The sequence below is a fragment of the Musa acuminata genome, chromosome BXJ3-5 (assembly GCF_036884655.1).
Source record: "Musa acuminata AAA Group cultivar baxijiao chromosome BXJ3-5, Cavendish_Baxijiao_AAA, whole genome shotgun sequence".
In the NCBI taxonomy this organism is placed as follows: Eukaryota; Viridiplantae; Streptophyta; class Magnoliopsida; order Zingiberales; family Musaceae; genus Musa; species Musa acuminata.
In genome coordinates this window covers 39567999-39589354 of record NC_088353.1, presented here as the reverse complement: position 1 = coordinate 39589354, position 21356 = coordinate 39567999, and the positions used below count along the sequence as shown (strand labels likewise).

The window sequence follows — 21356 nt, the reverse complement described above, 5'->3', positions numbered from 1 at the left end:
TATTTGTAATATTTTCATTGAGGTACTAAAAATTCTATTAAGTTATTAAAAAATATTATAAATGATATTACATTATATCTTTTGGTTGTTATTGTTGGTAGACCATTACAGTATAATATTTTTAGACCTGTAATTGGTTTAGTTGATGCTAGGAGTTCATTTGAATCATTTATTATTTTTTCAAGTAGATTTTAAAATATTTTTGTTATGATGAACAATATATTGTAACAAGATAATGCTTAATTCTTATTTGGGTAATGTTGTTTCTAAATTATTATAAATATCTATGTGAATGATAAGATATATCAAATAGTTTTTAATATGTTTTGATTTTATTTGACTCATTATGATTTTTTTTGTTATGATGATCAAAATATTATCATTGATGAAAAAATATAATACTTTTTTGGTGGATAATTTAGTCATTTTCTTAATTAGAAAAATTATTTGAAAAAAATAAAATAGGACACTATTAAAAAAAGAAAATCCAAAATAAGCATTTTTTAGGAATATATATATATATATATATATATATATATTCCTAAAAAATGCTTATTTTGGATATATATATATATATATATATATATATATATATATATATATATATATATAATTGAATCAAATCCGTCCGTGATATTTGATTGAACCAAATCTGGCCAACCGCTTTTAAGTACTGTATTCATCGGCGTGATCTCCTCCAACCGTGCATAATTAAGCGGAACTTCATTTTTCCCTTTTCTTCCCTCTGTCTTCGATTTCTTGTTCTCGAGACCACCAGACCATAACGGGCGACATGGCGAAGGAGGCGGAGGCGAGCGCGCGGAAGCGGAAGGCGAGCGACGATGTCGGCCCCGAAGGAGAGGAGCCCGCTATGCCAGAGCCGTCCCTCTTGGAGGTGGAAACCAAATCGGGGGAGGAGGCCTCCAATTCCAACCCTAATCCCCGCGATAACTTCCTCTTCGAAGACGACTACGGCTGCGCCAGCTTGTGCGACGACAACGTTGACATCATGCAACATTACTCCGACATCTGCGCCGTGGATGCCGTCAAGATTCCCTATGTCGGCGACAAGGTGAGCCGAATCCCCCGACCCTTGGATCTTAGCTTCGTTTATACTCATCTACAGATCTCTCGATGGAGTTTGTACTCTTTCGGTTGTTTTCTTTATTCCATTATTATCAGGTCGTGTTCATTTGCGGATGTTTTGGATGAAACATTTTCCAATTTTAGGATTGACGAAAATGGTTTTGCGCTGGATCTTGAATATGAAGTTGCTTACCTTTGTCATGAAATTGACAGCCAAAAAATTCAAAATCCCCAGACCCTTTTGGATCTTGGTTTCGTTCATACTCATCTACAGATCTCACGACGGAGTTTGTACTCTTTGGGTCGTTTTCTTTCTTCATTATTAGCAGGTCGTGTTCGTTTCCGGATGTTTTGGATGAAAGATATACCAATTTTAGGATTGACGAAAAAGGCTTTTGTGCTTGATCTTGAATAGGAAGTTGCTTACCTTTTTCGTGGAATTGACAGCCAAAAATTCAAAAGATTGTTTTGCCCTTTTTCAATTGAATGTGCAGCTTAAGGGAAATCTAGTGGTGATATCTCTTCATCTTTCTAATCTCTTTGCCATCATGGTCGATCAACTTCCCTTGTTTGATTCCGACCTTTGTTCTTTGTCACGGTTCATATTACATTAGTTTGAGGCTCTGATGAAGCGAAATTATAGAAATTCCAAAGTTGAAATCCAGATAGGTAGGGTTCAGTGGGCTTCCTGGCCAAACTATAGAATATATAACAAACTCAAGTTCCTCATATGATGTTGTACTGTTCCTTTTCTATCTCTGATTTCTTTTCAAGATCATGTGAAAAAGCTTCTACTTTCTTCATGGTTTGATTTCTTTTCTATGTGATATATCGTGCTGCATTAGTTTGCATTCAAAACTCCTTTAATAAGAGTTATTGCATTTTTATGTTGGAAAATTCTTATATTAGGTATTGTTGAGGAGTCACGAGCTCGACATGATTCTTCTTGTCACTTAACTCCTTTGTGTAGTCTCTTCCAAGGTAGCTGTTTGATTTTATTCTCAAAATTGGTTTTGTGGACTCTTCTTTTCATATGCGGAAAAATATGTTATTGGTTGTAGATGTTAGACTGAGTAGAATAGCAAAGAATATGAAACGTTGGTAGATGATTCTTAGGACCTATGATTGATTTAGTTAAGCATGATAATACATAAAGGTAGACAAAATATAATCATGATCTTCACTTTATTTATGCCATTTCTATGTTTGATATGTTATTTAGAGCTCTTCCATATTTTATAATGAGAGGGTCTAAAATAAAATTCGATGACAGTGATAATTTTGAGTTTAAAAGGAAAAAATCTAGTGATGATGAAGTTCCACAGTGTATCACTGTAGTCAAATGTGCGAGGTGCTAATAGATCCCAAGGTGCCAAAATGTGAGACACTTGCAAATATCAAAATTAAAAAAAATATAATTAAGGAGATGAGTGAGGAGGGGATGGGGGGTTGTCGGGTTCCGAGGAGGCTCGATGACTATCGTTCAGGAGAGGAGCTATTTGAGAGAAGGTGAAGGCGAAGGAGCAGGAGCAGGAGGGAGGGGAGAGGGTAATGGCAGAGGAGGAGAAAGATGATCTGTTTAGGGGAAGGATTTTATGATTTTGGACATTTCTGAGTGACTTTGTGCTTTGTGGGAGGATTGATAGGGTCGTTTGGAAGACGAGAGAACTTGAAGAGGAAAAAAAAATCTAGATCACTTCCTGAAGAAAAGGAATATCTAAACACGGATCTATGAAACTTTGTGAGCAACAAAGCTCGGACTTCTCGACCACAAGCTCTGACTTCTTGAGGCTGCAACTTGCTGTCGCTTCCCTCTTTGTTTTCTCTATGCTTTGTGTTTAGGAATTAGGCCTATCGACTTCTGGACCCCCTTTTGTGGATGTGGAGGGGAAGACTTTTAATTAAGTTTGAACTCTCAATTGAAGTCCAATTATCCTTCCAATTCGAGTCTAACTTGGATTGAATTGGGTTGACACTTTGAGCTAGCCGAACTTGAGCTATGATTTTGGGTTTGAGTTGGTCAAATCTGAATTGAATCAGTGTTTGACTTGAACTGAGGTTAAGCTGAATTGGAGTATGACTCGAACTGAGTTTGAGTTTGAGCTGAATTAGAGAATGACTTAAAGAATCTAGAATTGAATATGGGGAAACATTGCTTCGTTGGCTTATTTTGTGTACCACCTTGTGGAACTCGACTTTTGCCCTTTGCATCCTACTCGGAAGGTTGTTTTGATGCCTCATCATTTAATAGTGTCCTTTTCGATGATGGTGTCTTTGTCTAGTCTTCTCTTGGGTGGTCACCAAATCATCTATCAAAGGTAGCATCTCGCTTGGCTCATTGCCCAGCATCAATGCTCAAATGCCTTCAAATTCTCGATGTTCACAACCATCTCCATGTATGGAGGTAACTTGAGTTGGCAGGTGTTGTCTCCAATCTGCTTTAAGACTTTGAATGGTTCATATTGGACGGGCTTGAGTTTTTTCCTTCAAATTATCTAAACTTTGCAAATTAGTTGGACATTAAATTGGAGGATGTCATGTTGCCCTTCAGATTTATTGTTATGGTGATCCAAGTCTGAAACAGTAATGACAGTTTTTAGGGATTTAATTTCAGTGGCAAATCAAACATAGTGATGCTAAGTTTTATTAAATATTTGAAACTTAGTGCGATCTGGAGTATAATTAGAAACATAAGACACTGTGTTCACCGGGACAAGTCTAATTTGGAATCCTCTCACCCAAAGCTTAGCAATGTGGTTTTCATTTTAGGATGTGAAAAAATGTCCAAATACATTGTCGACTTGAAATTTCATTAAACGTACCAGATTTTACATGACTTGAAATAACTGATTTTTGTCAATAAGTATTTTTGATAAGATAATTTTGTATCATATTGCATAATATGATCACAAAAAAGAATAAACTCTTTTCTTCTTCTGACCGAACAGGAACCTCTTTCCTCATTGGCCATTGAGTTTCAATCAGGCAGCCCCATTCTTCAGGAGAAGATCAAGGTTCATTGGGATGACAGACAATAGTTACTGCTGCTCTGTCAATTATCCTCATTCATAGTCCTTTTGGCTGATAGTTGTTAGATTTTTTGTGTCAATGTTTTTTTTAATGTGAAGCTCCTTGCTGAACAATATGCTGCATTGAGGCGAACACGAGGAGATGGAAATTGTTTCTATCGAAGTTTTATGTACTCCTACCTGGTAATCTGCTTGTCTTTTCTAAGAAGAGTTCTTGTTGTCTTTGTAATATTTGTGTTCTTTTTTTTCACAAAAGATGCTCTGGGCATGATCCATGAGTTGGTGATATTTGTGAGATGTGAAACTAGGAGCATATTTTGGAGACACAGGACAAAGCTGAGGTTGATCGTATTTTGGCAAACATTGAACAGTGCAAGAAGACACTACAAGTTCTTGGATATGCAGATTTTACCTTTGAGGACTTCTTTTCAGTAAGTGTTGTTACTTCCTATCCTTTGTTTCTGTTTCATGTATTCTTTTTCTGTTTGCACTGCGCATGTCACTGGTGAGCATACTGAAGTAAATTCTGGTGATTGATGCTATTGATATATGTCCTGTTAATTCTTTCATTTTTAAAATTTTGCAGAATTTTTTTAGGACTTATGCATCTTAATTTGTCCTAAAGGGTAAAGATGAACAATCTAAGTTTTCAGAACTGCAGGAACTGTTTTTATCTTTCTCACTAAAACATTTAGCCATTTAGGGATACCATCAGATGGCTCAGGGGAGGGAGAGAAGGTCTCAATGTGCTACAAGAATTCATTGCTTGGGAAGTAAAATAATATCTGATATCACTCTGTTCTTTTGTGTCATTGTATAATACATGGACCTAAATTGATCAAACATGCATTTTTTTGTTTCTGTGGTAAACAAACTTTCTGAAATCGAACAAGGAAATATCAATCAAGCCTTTACTTAGAAAGCTGCCTCTAGGATATATTTTGTTGTTTATCCACTATTGCCTCATAGACTGCCAATTTCCAGATGATTCATTGTCTGTTCTATTTCTAGCTCAGTATCTTCTCTGAATTGTAAGCCTCCACTTTGGAGGTATGTTTGCTGTGGGTAACTTGGGCAACCCATGGAGCAGATTTGGCCGGTTGGAAGGTGTGACTCAGCTTTCCAATCTGAGCTGGTGGTTCACCTTTCAGTCCAGCTTTTGCTGCATTTGTTCTTCAATTAACCTGCACTCCCTCCAATAAGCCACCTGATGTATAAGCCTAGGGCCTAGTGCTCCCTCGAAATCCAAATATAATATCATATGCCTAGGATCTAGCCCTGTGACAGAATTTAAATTGGACCAACCAAACTAACCCTGCTGTGCCATGAATTATTTATATTAAGTTATTAACTAACTAGTAAAAGCACAATTGTAAAGAAAAGAACAATTAAAAGAAACAGTAAGTTTATTGACATCTAGTCAATTCTGTATCAGATTCATATGACATGAGAAAGGACCATTAAAGAACAGAAAATCTAATAGTTGGAGAAAACACATAACGACCTCTTTGGAAGCTTACAAAGATTCTGTTGTTACAACTAACATGCCTCAATAAGGGCTTTGCCCAGGTTAAGGCATTAAGTAAGGTTTTTGAGAAGCCTAATCCTACCAATATTAGGTCCATAACATGAATTTTAATATGATAAGGGAGCCTGCAAGTCTCAAAATTCATTTGGTCACTTGATTGTTCAGAATAGTTTGGTTCTCTTCTACATTTGATTAATCATTTTTGAGTTTTGGAGGGTCTGTTCTGAATAATTTGGTACCAAGGTCATGCAGCTCCAGTAATATAGCCTATTTAGGAGGGTTGTTCATCATTTTGGTCTATGCTAAATTGGCTGGGCTATCATTTGGTTCATTTGCATCCTTATTGTGCAAGGGTTATGCTATGTAAAGTTGAATCTCATAGACTCCACAGTGGTGGGGTGGTTCTTGCATTGAGCTGCCTTTTTATTATGGTTCTGATATTGTTTCCTTCTATTATTTATTAATGCTATTTTATAAGGACTAAACCTGTAAACTGGGTAGCAAATTTTGGCTAGAGTTAATGGTTCTGATAATTTTTGAACTGAGGGATTCCTATCTGATTCAAATGTTTTGATCTTCTCCGATAGGAGAGGATAGGGTTTCAGTTGAAGTAATAATATAGTCTTTTTATCTTTGAAAAAAAAACTTGTAGAATGGTTAACTCTATGTTCTGCTTGTCTAACTCTATGTTACATTATTTGACTCCTATTATTGAATGCTAATGCAGGTATGGACTTGTGAAAACAATCTCTTATATCGTTTTTAAGGTTACAATTAAGAATTAGTTGTTAAGACTTAAGATACATGAACTAATGTTTAGTGTATTGTGTAGTTGCATGCATTCTACATGTGTATCCTCTAGTTTGATATTTATAACACTATTTTAAGTATGGATTGAAATATCAATTGGATGTTGTCAAAAGTAGAGCCTTCTGGTTTTCATTCTTTGATCTAATCTTCTCATATTTTTGTATATATTTCTTGAAGTAAGAGACTAATTTCCATAAACAACAGGAGAAAAAATGAGTCTCAGATATACTACTTGTTGCTTGCCAAATTGGACACTTTTGATAGCTGTATGTAATTATTCCATTTCTAAATTTTACTCAAATTGGGTGAGGCATCATAAGTTAAAGCTTCCATCTAAATTAAATTTGATACATTAGGGCAGAAATTGTTTTTCTAACATAAAATTTTATTGAAGAAGGAAAAAGATTGAAGAAAAGAAAATTAAGTGACTCATGTGAGCCTGTCATTATGATTTTGTCCAAGTATTGCAATAACTTGCTGCTAAGTATCAAAATTGTAGCGTGTACATTGTTGAAGTTGACATAAGGAGCATGACTTGTATTTCGATACAAAAAATCGAACTACAAATTGGTGGATTTTCTATAGCCGGCAAACCCTGCTATGCTGCACTTGGAGTTATCAACTCCTAGTGTTAAGCTGGGTGGGGTTGTGAGACCCTATCATTGCTTCTGCCAAAGTTTTTAGGTAGACATATGGGAGATAGTTGGGTTCTAGCTAAGTTTGGGCCATTGCTTAAGCTTGTCAAGCCTGTTATGTACTCACTTCCCTTGGAGATAAGCCTTGTCCCTAAGATGAACGAAGAATTCTTTCTGCACCTCATGATCCATCACTTTATCTAATACGGAGCATGGTCTACCACATCATTGACTCAACATCATAAATTATGAAGAATCTCCTTTAGAAGATGTGTGCGGTCTTCAATCAGCTTTGCAACAAGTACTGGTGTCACTGCAAGTTCTTAACAAACTTGAGCTTTAAGAACATGGAAAAAATCTCTTAGTGGAAGCACTCTACCCAAGGTAGGAGCTTTAACCACCTTAGGCTCCTTGCTTACATAGCAACAAGAAGTTGCTAGTCCATGATTCAGAATTTCGGATACAAGGATCTAGAAATTGGGCAAACTGGTATGTGCATATGGATGGTACCAATGATTTAAAAAGTGCTAGGTGCCAAGGTCCCAAAACGCTTGAGGTGCTAGGTGCTCGCTCGAGCAAAGTAAAGCACTCCGAAATATTAAAATATAACAAATATATAATATAATTATTTAAATAAAATATGATATTAAATTTTAAAAATACTGTTGAGAGTATATTACTTAAGTTAGAGAGGGGGAAAAATATTCTCTAAAATATTAAAGTATAAAAATAATATAATTATTTAAATTAAAATATAATATTAAATTAAAAATATATTGTTAATAGTATATTACTTAAAGTTAGAGGGGGGGGGGGAGAAAAAATGTTAATAGTAACAGAGGGAGATAGCAATGGTGGTGGAGGATTAGTATAAGATAGTTGCGATAGCGCTGTAAACGACAACAATGGCAGCGACGAAAGCTGTGGACAACAACAATGACAGTGAGGCAAGCTACGAACAGCGGTGGTGACAGCAGCAGCGACAATGGTGGAAGCTGCAGATAGTAGTGGCGACAACGACGAAAGTTGTGGATAGTAGTAGCGACAACAACAGAAGCTCTAGAGGGTGTCCATTGGTCGCGGAGGAACCTACAGTCCTCTCCCTCGATAGTGGAAGGAAGCGATGGGAGCCATCGAACTCGTTTGTCGACAATAGAGGAAGGCTCGGTTCGCTGCGTCTGCAGCGAAGGTAGCGACAAAAAGCATGGCGGCGGAGGCAGAAGTAGTGTTGGGTTCCTCGGGGTCGCGTGAGCGTGAAGTGTGGCTTTTGAGTCAAGAAACTACGAATCGAACCAGCCTTAAATTGGTTCGATCGTCTAATTGAATCGAGCGCTCGCTCAAAGCGCCCAAGCAGCGCCTCAATAAAGCGCATCGCCTGGTGCACACATGAGGCACTCGGGCCTCGCCTCTCCTCGCCTCGCCCGAGCGCTTACCTAAATCACTGGATGGTACATAACGATCTTTACTTTGGAACATAATACGAGAGGTCAAATCCATGTTTTTTGGTAATCTATGCCTCCTGCCCGTCACCAGCATGCATTATAAACATGCCTACTTACTCGCCTCTTTTCATCATCCCCCTTATTCTCTTTCTTCACCTCCTCTTCTCTCCATTTTTTTTGCCATCGCCTCGTCTTGTTCCTCCTATTCTCCTCCTACTCTTCCCTTCTTCTCCTCCCTCTCTTGCTCCCTTCATGGTACTGTTATGTGTGTCTATTGACATATGTGCCAATGTGGACCATGCCTATACTAGTATTGTCATGGATCAAAGCATGTTCAACATTTGAAATGTAGAACTTTGTTCTAAACTTCTAACTATCTAGCGACATAGAGTGTGATGTTATGCTTATCAAAAGCATTTTTCTTTACAATAAAAATAATTAATGCCAGAGAATTAATATTTTTTTTTATCATGGTCGTACCATAGTGTGACAAATCATCTAGTTTCCGCACGTTCTCAATAAACAACTTGGTTACCTATTTTGCTGTGTAGGATTGCAACAATGGAATAAAATATGTATGCTTTGGTAGGAGATCCACCATCACCATGATTGTAAATTTGTTGTCTTTTAGAAGAAGGCCCTTAATAAACATTATGATTATATGTTTTCAAAACTCTTTGTGGCTAGAGTATACTAGAAGGTCCAGTGGCCTTATATTTGATGTGGTTGCAAGTGTCACATTGAGACACCTGTCAATAGAAAAATTTTCACGTCCTAAGCCAATAATGCTAGAGCTAAGATGCTCAAAAGTTTTAAAATTATTCTCATGGCCTCTTCATAAGGTGTCAGGGAGTTTGTTAATATTTAATTGGTAGAGGAGTCTGTATTCATGGCAATTAACCGTTTATAGTAAATAAAGGTTGTTGGTTGTTGTGATGAAATAACGAAGTGAGAACTATCACTAGTTGATATCATTGGCCCCATAATATCTTAGGCAATGCCAAAAGGAAAATTGAAAAGTTTAAATTGTACTTTTTATAGGAATCCTAGATAGCGCATCTACCTACACTATTAACCATAAAAAAGAAGACTATTTGGCAAGAGAACTTGGAAGTTTATCTTCTCCAAAGAAAGCAAAATATGATCTATTTGATTAGTCTTAATACAATTGTATTTTCTTCTTTATTAATTTTTATCTTTTCTTCTTATACTTGGATCCTGTAAAAAGATACCAAAAGATTATAATAGATACATCATATAATGAATTAAGTTATTTTTTACACTTTTGTGAATGGTGCTAGGCCACATTTATGTTTCCGATGGGATAATTCTAGTCTTTGTGCGAGACATGGAAGTACGAGGCCTTTCATCTTTAGAGTTCTTTTCTTGAGTTAGTTTAATTTATTTTCCTATTATCTTGTCATTATTATCTTTTCCTCTCTCTTTTTATCCTCTATTATTATTAAAAAAACCTTTCTCTATTCATTATAATATTGTATATGAGATGTGGTAAAAGCCTTTGGTTTAGCCAAGATGTACTATCATCATGACCGACCTTATTTCAATTATATGAACTCGGACGAAGTTTCTATATAATAGAACTAAATGACATAAGACGATTTTATTTTATTTTTAAATAAAATTTATATTGGTTTAAGAGTTCTTTCGTAAATTTTATAAGTTGCCATATGATAACTAGAGTATTTTTAATTGTATAAATTGATTATGATGAAGAAAAAGGAAGTAAAATTAAGAGAAGGATTCATGACGATCCTAGGCTGATCGTCATGAATCACATTTGTCCGAGGCAGCTCTTGAGGCATATATTGGTGAATGTCAAGGCTTCTACTTTCGCTAATGATCTGTTGCTCTGTATCATATCGTTGCTCAGAGAAGGATGACCAACTATCACCATACTACTGTTGCCCGTATGATTCTCCATAATATGATGGTTGTGAATACGATGAGCTTTTTTTGTGTCTACATCATGTAGGCTCTATCGTATCTGCTCAAATTCATCCACTGCCTTCCCCTTCTCCTTCCGCACATAAACTTGACCAGTACCTTGTCGAGTTCCATGATCTGAATCTTGGGTGGCATGTGTAAAATATTGCTCCTTAGTCCATGCACCACCCTCAAGCTATGTAGACGAGACCAATGACTGCCCCGCATCACACCGCTATCATCCGTTGAGGCACTGCTGTTCGTGTTGCTGTCATGTCTCTGGACCGAGTGAGTTGCTGAATGTGACCGTGAAGGTGTCTCGTCACCCGACTCGATTCTTTCCAACGATGCAATTGATGCTATTGCCTTCCCCTTTGCCTTTGCACGCTGGGTGGACGAATGTGGTTGTTAGGTGTCTGTAGTTCCTCGAGCAGTTTGACTCGATGTTGTTTGACTCCTGCTATGTTGTGATCGAGGGGGATTTTCCACCTTTTGGGGTTGTGCTTCTTCTTCTTCTATTGCCTCGGTGATAAAACGTGAAGGACGCTGAGGATCTCCTGCCTCATCAAGTAGAGGATCCTCTTGGTTCTCTATTGCTTCAACCCAATCTAACATCGGCTCTGAATTTTCGTTGTAGAATTGGAGGTCAATGGGATCAATATCTGGTTCCTCGCTCCTTATCCAGCTCAGCACATTGCAATCTTAGCCGTATGTTATAATGGACATATACTAGTTTTTCTAACCGTCTGTAGGAGAGTTTGTTGCGGACCTTCATGTGAATCAATACAAATGTTGACCAATTATGTTCGCAACCACTAGATGTTGCCGTTTGTGAAAGTACACGAACGACAACCTTCCTTATATGTGGTGCATCCCCTCCAAATTATAGCCACCACTCGATTGCAAAATGATATAAATAAGATTTTATTAGCATAACAAATAATTAACATTAAATATAATTGATAATCAATATGTGTAACTTTTCCTCACTAGGATCTATAGTGTAACGACACGATACAGCTACAACGTCGGAGAATGAACCAATTGTTTCTTGAAATAATCGACCCTCTATAAGAGCATCGACTACATCAGTAGTGTTTGGCAATATTTTGTAGTGTCGTTAGTAAATCATTTTGCGTTCCGAGAGCATATCGATATTGAATTATCGGGTTTAGATAATACGCTACAAGACATAATTTTGTTGGTATGATTTTTTATTAGCTAAAAAATAATAAATTAAAATTTTCTGAATATGAATTTACTTATATTATGGATATCTTGATCCATATGAACTTCGGTCCGACGATCAATGATCCATACGTATTGGTCGGCCTTAAAATCATCTTTGAATGCTTTCCTGATCTCTTCTCTTACTGAAATTAGTATATATTTAAGATACGGCATCTGTGGACGCTTGTCCATATCGACCTTACGGAGGACAATATAAAGTGGTTCCACACCTTTTATAATTTTTGTCATAGTCTCCCAAAATCTAGAGGAAAGAATGGACTTTTCTATCTTCTTTCCATCGCTCAATCTCAAATATCTAGAATCAAACCACTCTTGTGATGTGACTATTGCCTTCAAGTCACGCTTTTTTTGTTGTAATGACTTTAATATAATAAAATTGGTAGCAAACCGAGTAATTCTAGGTCGGAGTATCTCATCGTTTATATACCTTTGCATTAAAGCGTGGACCCAATGATGATTATACATAAATTTTGTAATTGATTGTGCTCGAGTTACACAATTCTTGACCGCATCCAGGTCATCAATATCCTTTAGCATTAGATCTATACAATGAGCTGCACATGGAGTCCAAAACAAAGTTTTTCTTTTTTCCATCAATTGCAAATCGGCCTTCTTGAAATTCGTTCTATTGTCGGTTATTATTTGTACAACATACTGTGGTCCGATCTCCTTTACTATAGTGTCCATCAAGCTCTCAATGTAGTTTGCATCTTGGATCTTTCAGAAGCATTAACGGACTTATGAAACACCACTCTTCTGTTGCAATAAATAAGAAAGTTGATGATACTCATTCTTGTTGGTCATGTCCAACTGTCACACATCAGTGTCATCCCATATTCGTCTCATTGCCTTTTGAAAGATCTAATCCAATCCTTCAGTTCTGCCACCTTCTCATCTAAGTACATGTCGTAAATCTCCCTCGGTATTGGAGGTTGGATCCTCGTGCCAGACTTTTGAATAGAAGAGACTATGCTCTGATAATATGGACCTTGGTTTGTGTTGGCTGGAATCCCATGGAAGTTGAACCATTTTGAGATTGTCTTCCCAATATCCCATTTTTTTTCTTTCGTGTATGCATCGTCAATCCGTGTTCGTTTCGTTGTTTGTGGGGGATAGGCTTGCAGATCAATGTCAACAATATCTGGTGTGGACCTCTTGCTAAGACCTCTTATAAAACCACGAAGTCCACCATACCTCATGCTACTAGTTCGGCCTAACTAAGAAGGAGCAGTTGGCTGCCTCATGCTGGCCGACCTCTGGATTCTACTACCACTGCCATGCTCCAATTGTGAGTCAGGTCATCGATGCCTCATTGCTTCATCGACCGTATACTGATGCTCCAATGATGCACGAATCCCAGTTATGAGATTCGGGTCGACTTGATCGTCGCAACCCTCATATTGATCATAAACTAGTTCCTATGTAGCCCTATAATATTCTTTCTCAACTCTTGCCTTCTTTTTTAATGTATCTTCCTTTGCTTATTGTAGCTTACTTTGAAATAATTTACGGATCTTCGTTGGAACCTTCTTGCATTTTGCAACATCAGAATACCCGCTAACCAAATGTATTTTCACACGAGTTATTCCTTCACCCTTGCCAAGGTAGTCACAATAAATACATTGTCAATGATGATAGTCCTCATCTATCTTTCGGGCATGAACCCATGCATCATCATGTGGTTGTTCCTTTGGTGCATAATTTTACCAAATTTAAATCAAATAAACTTTAAAGTATAAACATATTGAATTGACTAAATATCGATCAAAAATAACTAATCGCAGCATTAAATAATTTTATTAAAACATAACTAATCATATTTTATCATCATAAATATGTTACATAAAAGAAGCATTAAATACATAATTTTGATCTAATATGATTTAAATTATGATAAATCATCATTAGATACATTAATCACCTGATTAACGTAGTTAATTACTTCTCTTTCAATACTATAAAAATGTCAAACACCCTAAGAGGCAAGGTCCGCCATACCGTACCGTACCGGAGTTTCGACCCGGGCTCGGTACGGTACGGTACGGGTGTACCGACCGGTATACCGAGGTGTACCGAGCGGTACACCCGATTTTACCGATTTATCCCTCCAAAATACCTGAAAATTAGAAAAAAAAAGTTATGATAGGGTTTTCAAGTTACAAATAAATATAGTAATAGTATAAGTTTAGCAAAATCAATATAAATTAGATAAAAATAGTATCACATATCTTTTTCAGGCTTTGAGGTAGTCTTGTTCGAGGTTCGTATTTCAGCCCGTTATAGATTGAAATATCTACAGAAAAATCAATTGAATTGTTAGACTATTTTGTTACAATATAAACTCTAAAATTCAAATGAAATAAATTATCACATATCTAGATATACTTGATTGTTGTTCTACCACCAAAACGAACGACGGGCTTCCACGGGTGGTGGATCGGGGTCCTCGATCCGATACATATCAATATGATATGTTTGTTGGACCCAATCATAAAATTGATCCCATGACATAGTGTATTGATACACCGTGTGCCATTGATGCATCAATGTGGTGCTGATCGTAGACTGATCGTCATGAATCATATTTGTCCGAGGCAGCTCTTAAGGCATATATTGGTGTTGTTCTGTATAATGTTGTTGCTCAGAGAAGGATGACCAACTATCACCATATTGTTGTTGCCCATATGATTCTCCATAATACGATGAGACTCTTTCTGTGTCTATATCATGTATGCTCTGTCGTATTTGTTCATATTCATCCACTGCCTTCCCCTTCCCCTTTCGCGCATAAACTTGACCGTTGGAACACTGTAGCACTGCTACAGTGCGGTAACGGTCGATTTCAACCGTTACCGAGTGGTGCCGGACGGTAACGGTCGAAATTTCTATCGTTACCGCTCGATTTTGCCCCGTATCACCCGATACGGGGGTTTTGGGGCGTACCGCCCGGTAGCGGGCGATCCGCGTACCGAAAACCCATCGGATCGGTACGTACTGCCCGGTACGGGCGGTACACTTCGGTATGGCAGACCATGCTAATAGGTATTAAAGACATTAAATCGATCAAATTTTGATTAAATCATCATTAAGATGACTATCATAGTATTAAATAACTTTAATAAAATCTAATTAAACCTATTTTACCATCATATATATGTCAAACACATAAAAGATGCATTAAATATATAATTTTGATCCAATATAGTTCATATTACGATGAAATCATCATTAGATACACTAATTACTTGATTAACATAATTAATTTCTCACTAATTATTTCTCTTTCAACACTATAAACATAGAAAACATCCTAATAGATATTAAACACATTGAATTGACATAAAATCTAATAAATTTCGATTAAATCATCATTAAAATGACTAATCATAGAATTCAATAACTTTAATAAAACCTAATTAAACTTATTTTACTATCATAAATATTTTTTAATATTTAATATGCATGAAATATAAATATTTGACTTATTAAGTATCTAATTTTGAATTAATAAATATTAAACACACTAATCATAATATTAAAGATCTTAATTATTCTCTAATTAAAGAAATAGAATACATACCTCTTGATTAGAAAGTTCTTCTTCTTAATCTTCCTAAATTAGCCTCGATTCAATTCACAAATCGTTGTTTTATAGAGTTTAAGAAAGCACAAATGTAAGAAAAAAAGAATTTGAAAAAGTATAGCTTCTTATTGATATTGTTGGTTTAGGCTTATGATGTTAATGGGTCAGTTAAGAGTCATGACAAATTCTGTCATAGCGGACTTAGTATTAGCATGGAGAGGGGCTGAAATAAGAAAGGGCTCTGTTTGGATGGGGCTACGGGCACATGGCGACATGGAACTACTACTGTGTTACGTTTCACAAGCACCATTCTGCCATTTGATTCTGAGGTATGTGAGGCTCTGATGAGGATGTTAAACCTTAAGTAGAGGAGATTGTAACACCACAAGCTTAGTTCACATTGGATATGAGAAACTACTTGAGTTGGTTTATAAAGGGTCAATCAGTGTACTCTCATTTATTTAAGCTTAAATAATTTGGACCAATTGTTTAGGTTCATCAAGTTAATGGACCAGTCATGTTAGATGGTATCAAAATGAACATAGTATTAGGCATGATGAGGGTCGAATGTCATAATGTGGAGCTACTACTACGCTTATATGCACTATACTATGGTTTAATTCAAGCCTATGTTAGGTTTTAATGAGGATGTAAAGCCTCAAGTTGGGCGAGTTTAGATTTTGATGTTTTCACATTGGATATATGAGAAAATTGAGTTGGTTTATAAAGCCCATATTGGATATAACTTGAATTGGTATATAAAGGCTAAATGAGGATACTACCACTAACTTTAAGCTTAAATATATTTAGACTAAGGCCAGCTAGTAGCACAGATTTGTTGATTGGTGAAAAATAAGCCAAAATAAGTTTGACCTGATTGATCTAGAGATCCACTCTATAGGTGGCAATGGAAATGGAAATGGTCAATCATCATATTTAGTTCCCAACTAACTTCATATAACTATAAACCTTGTCCTTTCCGGTATGTGTACATGAAATCCCTAATATGTTGTGAAATTTTTGTTTAACTGTTTTAGGATAATATTTCTTAAATATCCTTTCTCTATAATAATGACCAGTGCAATTCATGAAATTTTCTTTTCTTTATAATCATTGGGCTACCATTTATGCCAACCTCAAATACTAGGACACTATGACTTGTTGTTGATTTTGACAATAACATACTTTGCTTGTTCTCATGAATGATGTTCAAGGGAGACAATTTTGGAATTTGCTAGGAATAAATATGGGGAAATAATAATTTAGATGATGTACCGAGGGGAAAACAGAATTGGAGTTGATACAAATATTGATATCACTTCCCATGCAGGAATAGAATTGGACTGATAGGTATTTATCGATATGATATGGTATACCTTGGTATATAAATAAAGGAATAGTACAATGTTGTTTAACATGTCAGCATTAACTGATTGCTAAATAATATGCTAGTTTATTATGGTTGGTATCATGCAATATATGATGCCGTGATCAGAGCTAATATGCACCAGATAATTTGCTGATAAAGGTTTTCAATTTCGGGTGCGGATCTGTGCCAATCCATGGCTGGATCCATATGGGTCTGTTCCATTTTGATGTACCGACACACTATATATTGGAACATACCACGGTATTGCTGAGGGGGGATGGGGGAGGGGGGAAGAGGGAAAGAAGGAAGAAGGAAGAAAAAGAGGAGGAGATGTATCGTAGTGGGGGTAGGAGGCGGCAGCAGCAATGGAGAGGAGATGCTTGTGAGTCGTTGTGACTCCTAATGAGCCCCAGCACATCATGCTTGAAAGAACAAAAGAAATGATTTCAAGTGGACAAGATCAGACCACTCAGTTTTAAGCTGTTTGTGTTCTGATTCCTGGCTGGGCAGTAAACATGGGTCAAATGGTACCAAATTAGGCAACATTTAAAATCTTGTGGCTGATTATGTAATAATTTTGGTGCTTGTGGTTAGATTTTTTGGAGTTGCCAATAGACAGTGTGCAGTGTCACTGGTGCAATACTCCTTGCTAGCAAGGATTGAGGACTTCAGAATGAAGAGTGTGCAAGACCAGCACTCTTTCTAATGTATGTGAGAAAAATGTTTATGTAGAGTCTACATTGTAGACGATCAACGAGTCCGAACTAACTTCATCTATCTCTCTTGGATGAAGTCTTAACTTGTCATGATGTATTAGGTCAGTTTTTTCTTTGGTCTATGTGCTATGATTCTCAATATCATATGCTTAGGAGCATATTTATAAGAAGAAAAAATGGCATCATGACCCTTATTTGTTCTCTTATCCGGTTTCTCATTATTTCAGGGAAAAAGCCCAAAAAGGCATAAGATTGATAAAAACAGGGTCTGCGGAGAGAGAGAGGAAGGAAATGGCAGCATAATATTTTCCTTTATATGTGTATAGATTCCTGGATATATTAGGAGTGGTATCAAGTCTTTATATATACAAGTTGCATCAGCTATGTAAGTCAGTGTATTCTCGATGAATCTTACAAAACTTGGTTTTGTCAGTTATTCTTATTTGTGTTCTCTTCTATTCTCTCTGTCTCTATTTTCACTCCTCTTTGCCACCTAAATTTATCCAGCGTAACACATTCTAGTTGCCCATCATGGTATGTCCTTTCTGTCCCTAACCGATCTATATTTTTTCTGATCTGCCATTGCAGCACTTTTGCTTATTTTTGGTGGTCAGTCAGTTCAACATCAAAGTTACGTCATAGAAAATATATCCTTTGCAATTATGTCAACTCAATCAATAATGATAACAATTTGCAGGGAGCAATTTTAATTTCAGCTTCTCCAAGTTCAACCATGGTAAACTTGACCTATTTTTAGAACCACTTGGCAATAAAACTTGAGAGTCTAAATTTAAATAAAGATAATACTTCATCTATGTAAGATTCAGAAGATACTTTTAGGAGATAATAAGGTTAGAAGAATAGGGTTTTATGGGTTTCATCACGTATGAACCATTTGAAACAAATTCACTAGCAGTTGAATCAAATTTCGAGATTTTTGAGATTACAATGATTGTTTGTATATTAATGATCTAACACTACAGGACACCAACTGATTTTATGATTGACTGAAATCAAAACATGAAAGCAAGCATCCTTTCGAACTATAATTGAGATTAAACTTCTTCTTTATCTATGGAAATAACTCTTTGAGAGGAATTGGTTGGCGTATTTCATTGAAAGATGTATCAAGTTGCTCACTTGCATCATGATTTAGAGCAATTTCAGATACATCTAGGAATTAGATAAGGTGAAACTAGATCTGAATCACATCATGAGCTGGTGCAACTTGACACATCTAGGCACTAGAGTGAAATCAGGTCTGAATTGAGTCAGATTTATGTTTACTTCTGGATATAATAGGTTATCTTTTTTTCCTTTTTAGGGATTTTGGTTATTGTTGGTGATTTTGATAGTTTAATATGAAGTGGTAACCACATGATGTACATAATTTTACATTATTTGTTTATGAGATGTAGTTTGGATCTGTAGGTTTACCCTTGTTCTCTTTATTTGTTCTTTTTCTCATTGCACCTGTGTTCCTCCTTTCTGCTTTCTAAACATGTTCAACAGTAGAAGCTGCTCTTTGCCTACCAACACAAACTCCAATCATCTCTCTATGAATTGGTTTCTTCTATGAGAATAGTTTGCTGTAACATGAGCCTTGCTGTTAATTGCTAGAAGGATTCAATTAGATCAGATCAGAATTCTGATCAGCATCAAGTTTTTATCTGATCCAATTTCATGTTCTGTAAACTACAGGCCTTACTTTGTGGGTGGCTAATCAGATTTAGCGGGTCCAGTCTCTGTCATATTTTGTTAGTCCTTTAAAGTGTCAACGCTGTTACAGTTTTTGAAGTATCTAAAATGAACATGAATTGGCATTTAAGGGAGCCCCTTTCCACTAGTTATGTTGGTTCATTCTGCCTTTCTCCATTTATCTGCAATTTATTTCCATAATGAAGTAAAATTTGCTATACAAATCCGTTCATTTATAGCTACAAGTATCTTTCAGATATTTATCGAGCAGCTGGAAAGTGTTTTGCAAGGGAGTCAAACCTCGATAAGGTAAATTTTTTTACTGCAACATTTTGTATTATATAATGCATCAAGTAATGGCACACTATTTTATGAAAGACGAATTTTAAGTGTTATTGATGGTGCAACAAACATGCTTGCATTTATAGTCATGAGGAGCTTCTGCGTAGGAGTTGTGATCAATCTATTTCAGATTATGGTGAGTGCAATTTCCTAGACTGTTTAAATCATTGTCTATATACCAAGCTATTTCTTCTAAATACATCTGCTGGCCAGTTGTTATGTTCTTCAGATTTGTTACTTCTGGTGAAATACGCAGACGAGCTGAGTTTTTTGAACCATTTGTTGCTGGTTTAACAAATACAAGTGTGGACCAGGTTATATGTAATCTCTGATCCTTAGTTTTGTACTCATTTTCATATATTAAGTTGCATTTTTAGGCATGTTTAGCATTATGTCTTTGAACTAGTTCATGTGGCATTGGTTGATTGGTTCTGTCCAAGATCAGATTGATTGGATTTATGCCGCCAATACTTCTTCCCTTCGTACATGTTGGTTCAATAAATCTATACATGTATCTTAGACAATCATTTGGCTGTTGCACCTGCTAGTTCTATTGTTAAGTATTTATACATAATTCAAGTTTGGTGAAATCTTCAACTTGAATATCTCCTTGCACTTTGAACTTGCCATAATGGAATTTTTAGGTCATAACAATCAAGTGCTATAGTTGCATCTGCTACCAATTTGCAGATGTTTTGAGTTCAGCATTATGATATGAGGCAAGTAACCTGCCTTTTTCCTGAACCTGTGGCAAATTGTGGCTCTTGATGGGTCAAGAATTCTCTCTTTTGCATGGCATTCAGCCATACCGACTGATTCCTTAGGTTTTATTGGTTTGTATGCATCATCAATTACCAGATTTGTTGATAATTACATACTTTTTTTTTCTGTCTATTTTTTAGCTGTGAATAGGTAAATTTTCTGCTGATGATTCTTTTCATCTCTTGTGCTTACAGTTTTGCAAGGCTTCGGTGGAGCCAATGGGAGAGGAAAGCGACCATGTGCACATCATAGCTTTATCTGATGCTTTAGGTGTACCTATTCGTGTGGTGTATCTCGACCGGAGCTCATGCGACCCCAGTGCCCCGACGGTGAACCATCACGACTTCATGCCTACCGAGAGCAGTACCTCAAACGTGTGTCTTTTGCCAAGACCCCGTGTGACCTTGCTGTATCGGCCTGGCCACTACGACATTTTATACCCCAAGTGACTTAAAAGGTCCGGTGTTTCTCCAACTGCATGATGTTCTTAACATCTCTAGCTTGCTTTCTGATTGATTGACGTACGCTTACCATCCTTAGTTGCAGACTGATAAAGGGTGGTCGAGCGAGAGACATGGACCAACGTTGCACCACGGCCCATTGTATTGATACGTGCAGTAGGGAGATATTTGGACGTCAGACTTGTTAGTGATTATCATGGTCTAAGTGAATCTTCTCCGCATGCACGAAGTATCGAGTGTTTCCTCCTTTCCGCCATAAAATCTAGTGATACTCCTTTTATATCTTTTTGGTAAGGTTACTTAGATTTTATGACTAAAGGATTGGGAATCTTTTTAGCAAGAGCCTCAACTATTGGTTAAAAAGAAAACGATTGATTAAAGTTGATCGAGCTGAAATTTAGTACCTGCATATCTTCATTGGCTTCAAAATGTATTATAACTCCAGAAACAAAAATGGCTATATTATTTGCTGCATTTGGGTCGTTCAAAATTTACCAGCACGTGTAACGACTATTATATGGTAGATTTCAGAGAATAACAAAAACAAATTAAGTTTATAAAATATTATGTTTATAATAATTTTTATATTGTGTTTTATTATTTTCAAGAATATAAGAAAAATACTATAGTTATGTTTAAAAATATATTTTTATTTTTAATATATAATTAGAGAAAAAGATTTGAGTGAACGTACAATAGT

The 21356-nt window shown here is 36.3% G+C and overlaps 1 protein-coding gene across 2 annotated transcripts; it reads left to right on the top strand.

Moving 5' to 3' along the window:
• Nucleotides 1-694: 694 nt before the first annotated feature.
• LOC103985576 (OVARIAN TUMOR DOMAIN-containing deubiquitinating enzyme 1) lies at nt 695-21065 on the top strand. 2 transcript variants are annotated; one of them, XM_009403318.3, is made up of 9 exons: nt 695-1072; nt 4035-4100; nt 4215-4298; nt 4424-4546; nt 19348-19400; nt 19520-19569; nt 19647-19747; nt 20390-20652; nt 20742-21065. In XM_009403318.3, the coding sequence occupies exons 1-8, from the start codon at nt 794-796 to the stop codon at nt 20642-20644; spliced, it is 1011 nt and encodes a 336-aa protein (XP_009401593.1). In that variant the 5' UTR covers nt 695-793; the 3' UTR covers nt 20645-20652; nt 20742-21065. The 2 variants fall into 2 exon arrangements, with proteins under 2 accessions (XP_009401593.1, XP_009401594.1); XM_009403319.3 differs by having other exon boundaries at nt 20736-21065.
• Nucleotides 21066-21356: the final 291 nt, after the last annotated feature.

What these genes read in the sequence shown, in the direction of transcription:
- LOC103985576 (XM_009403318.3), top strand. Translation starts at nt 794, where the DNA reads ATGGCGAAGGAGGCGGAGGCGAGCGCGCGGAAGCGGAAGGCGAGCGAC. An exon ending in TTCTTCAGGAGAAGATCAAG is followed by an intron (nt 4,101 to 4,214) that starts GTTCATTGGGAT and finishes TTTAATGTGAAG; the next exon opens with CTCCTTGCTGAACAATATGC. An exon ending in CAAATACAAGTGTGGACCAG is followed by an intron (nt 19,748 to 20,389) that starts GTTATATGTAAT and finishes TTGTGCTTACAG; the next exon opens with TTTTGCAAGGCTTCGGTGGA.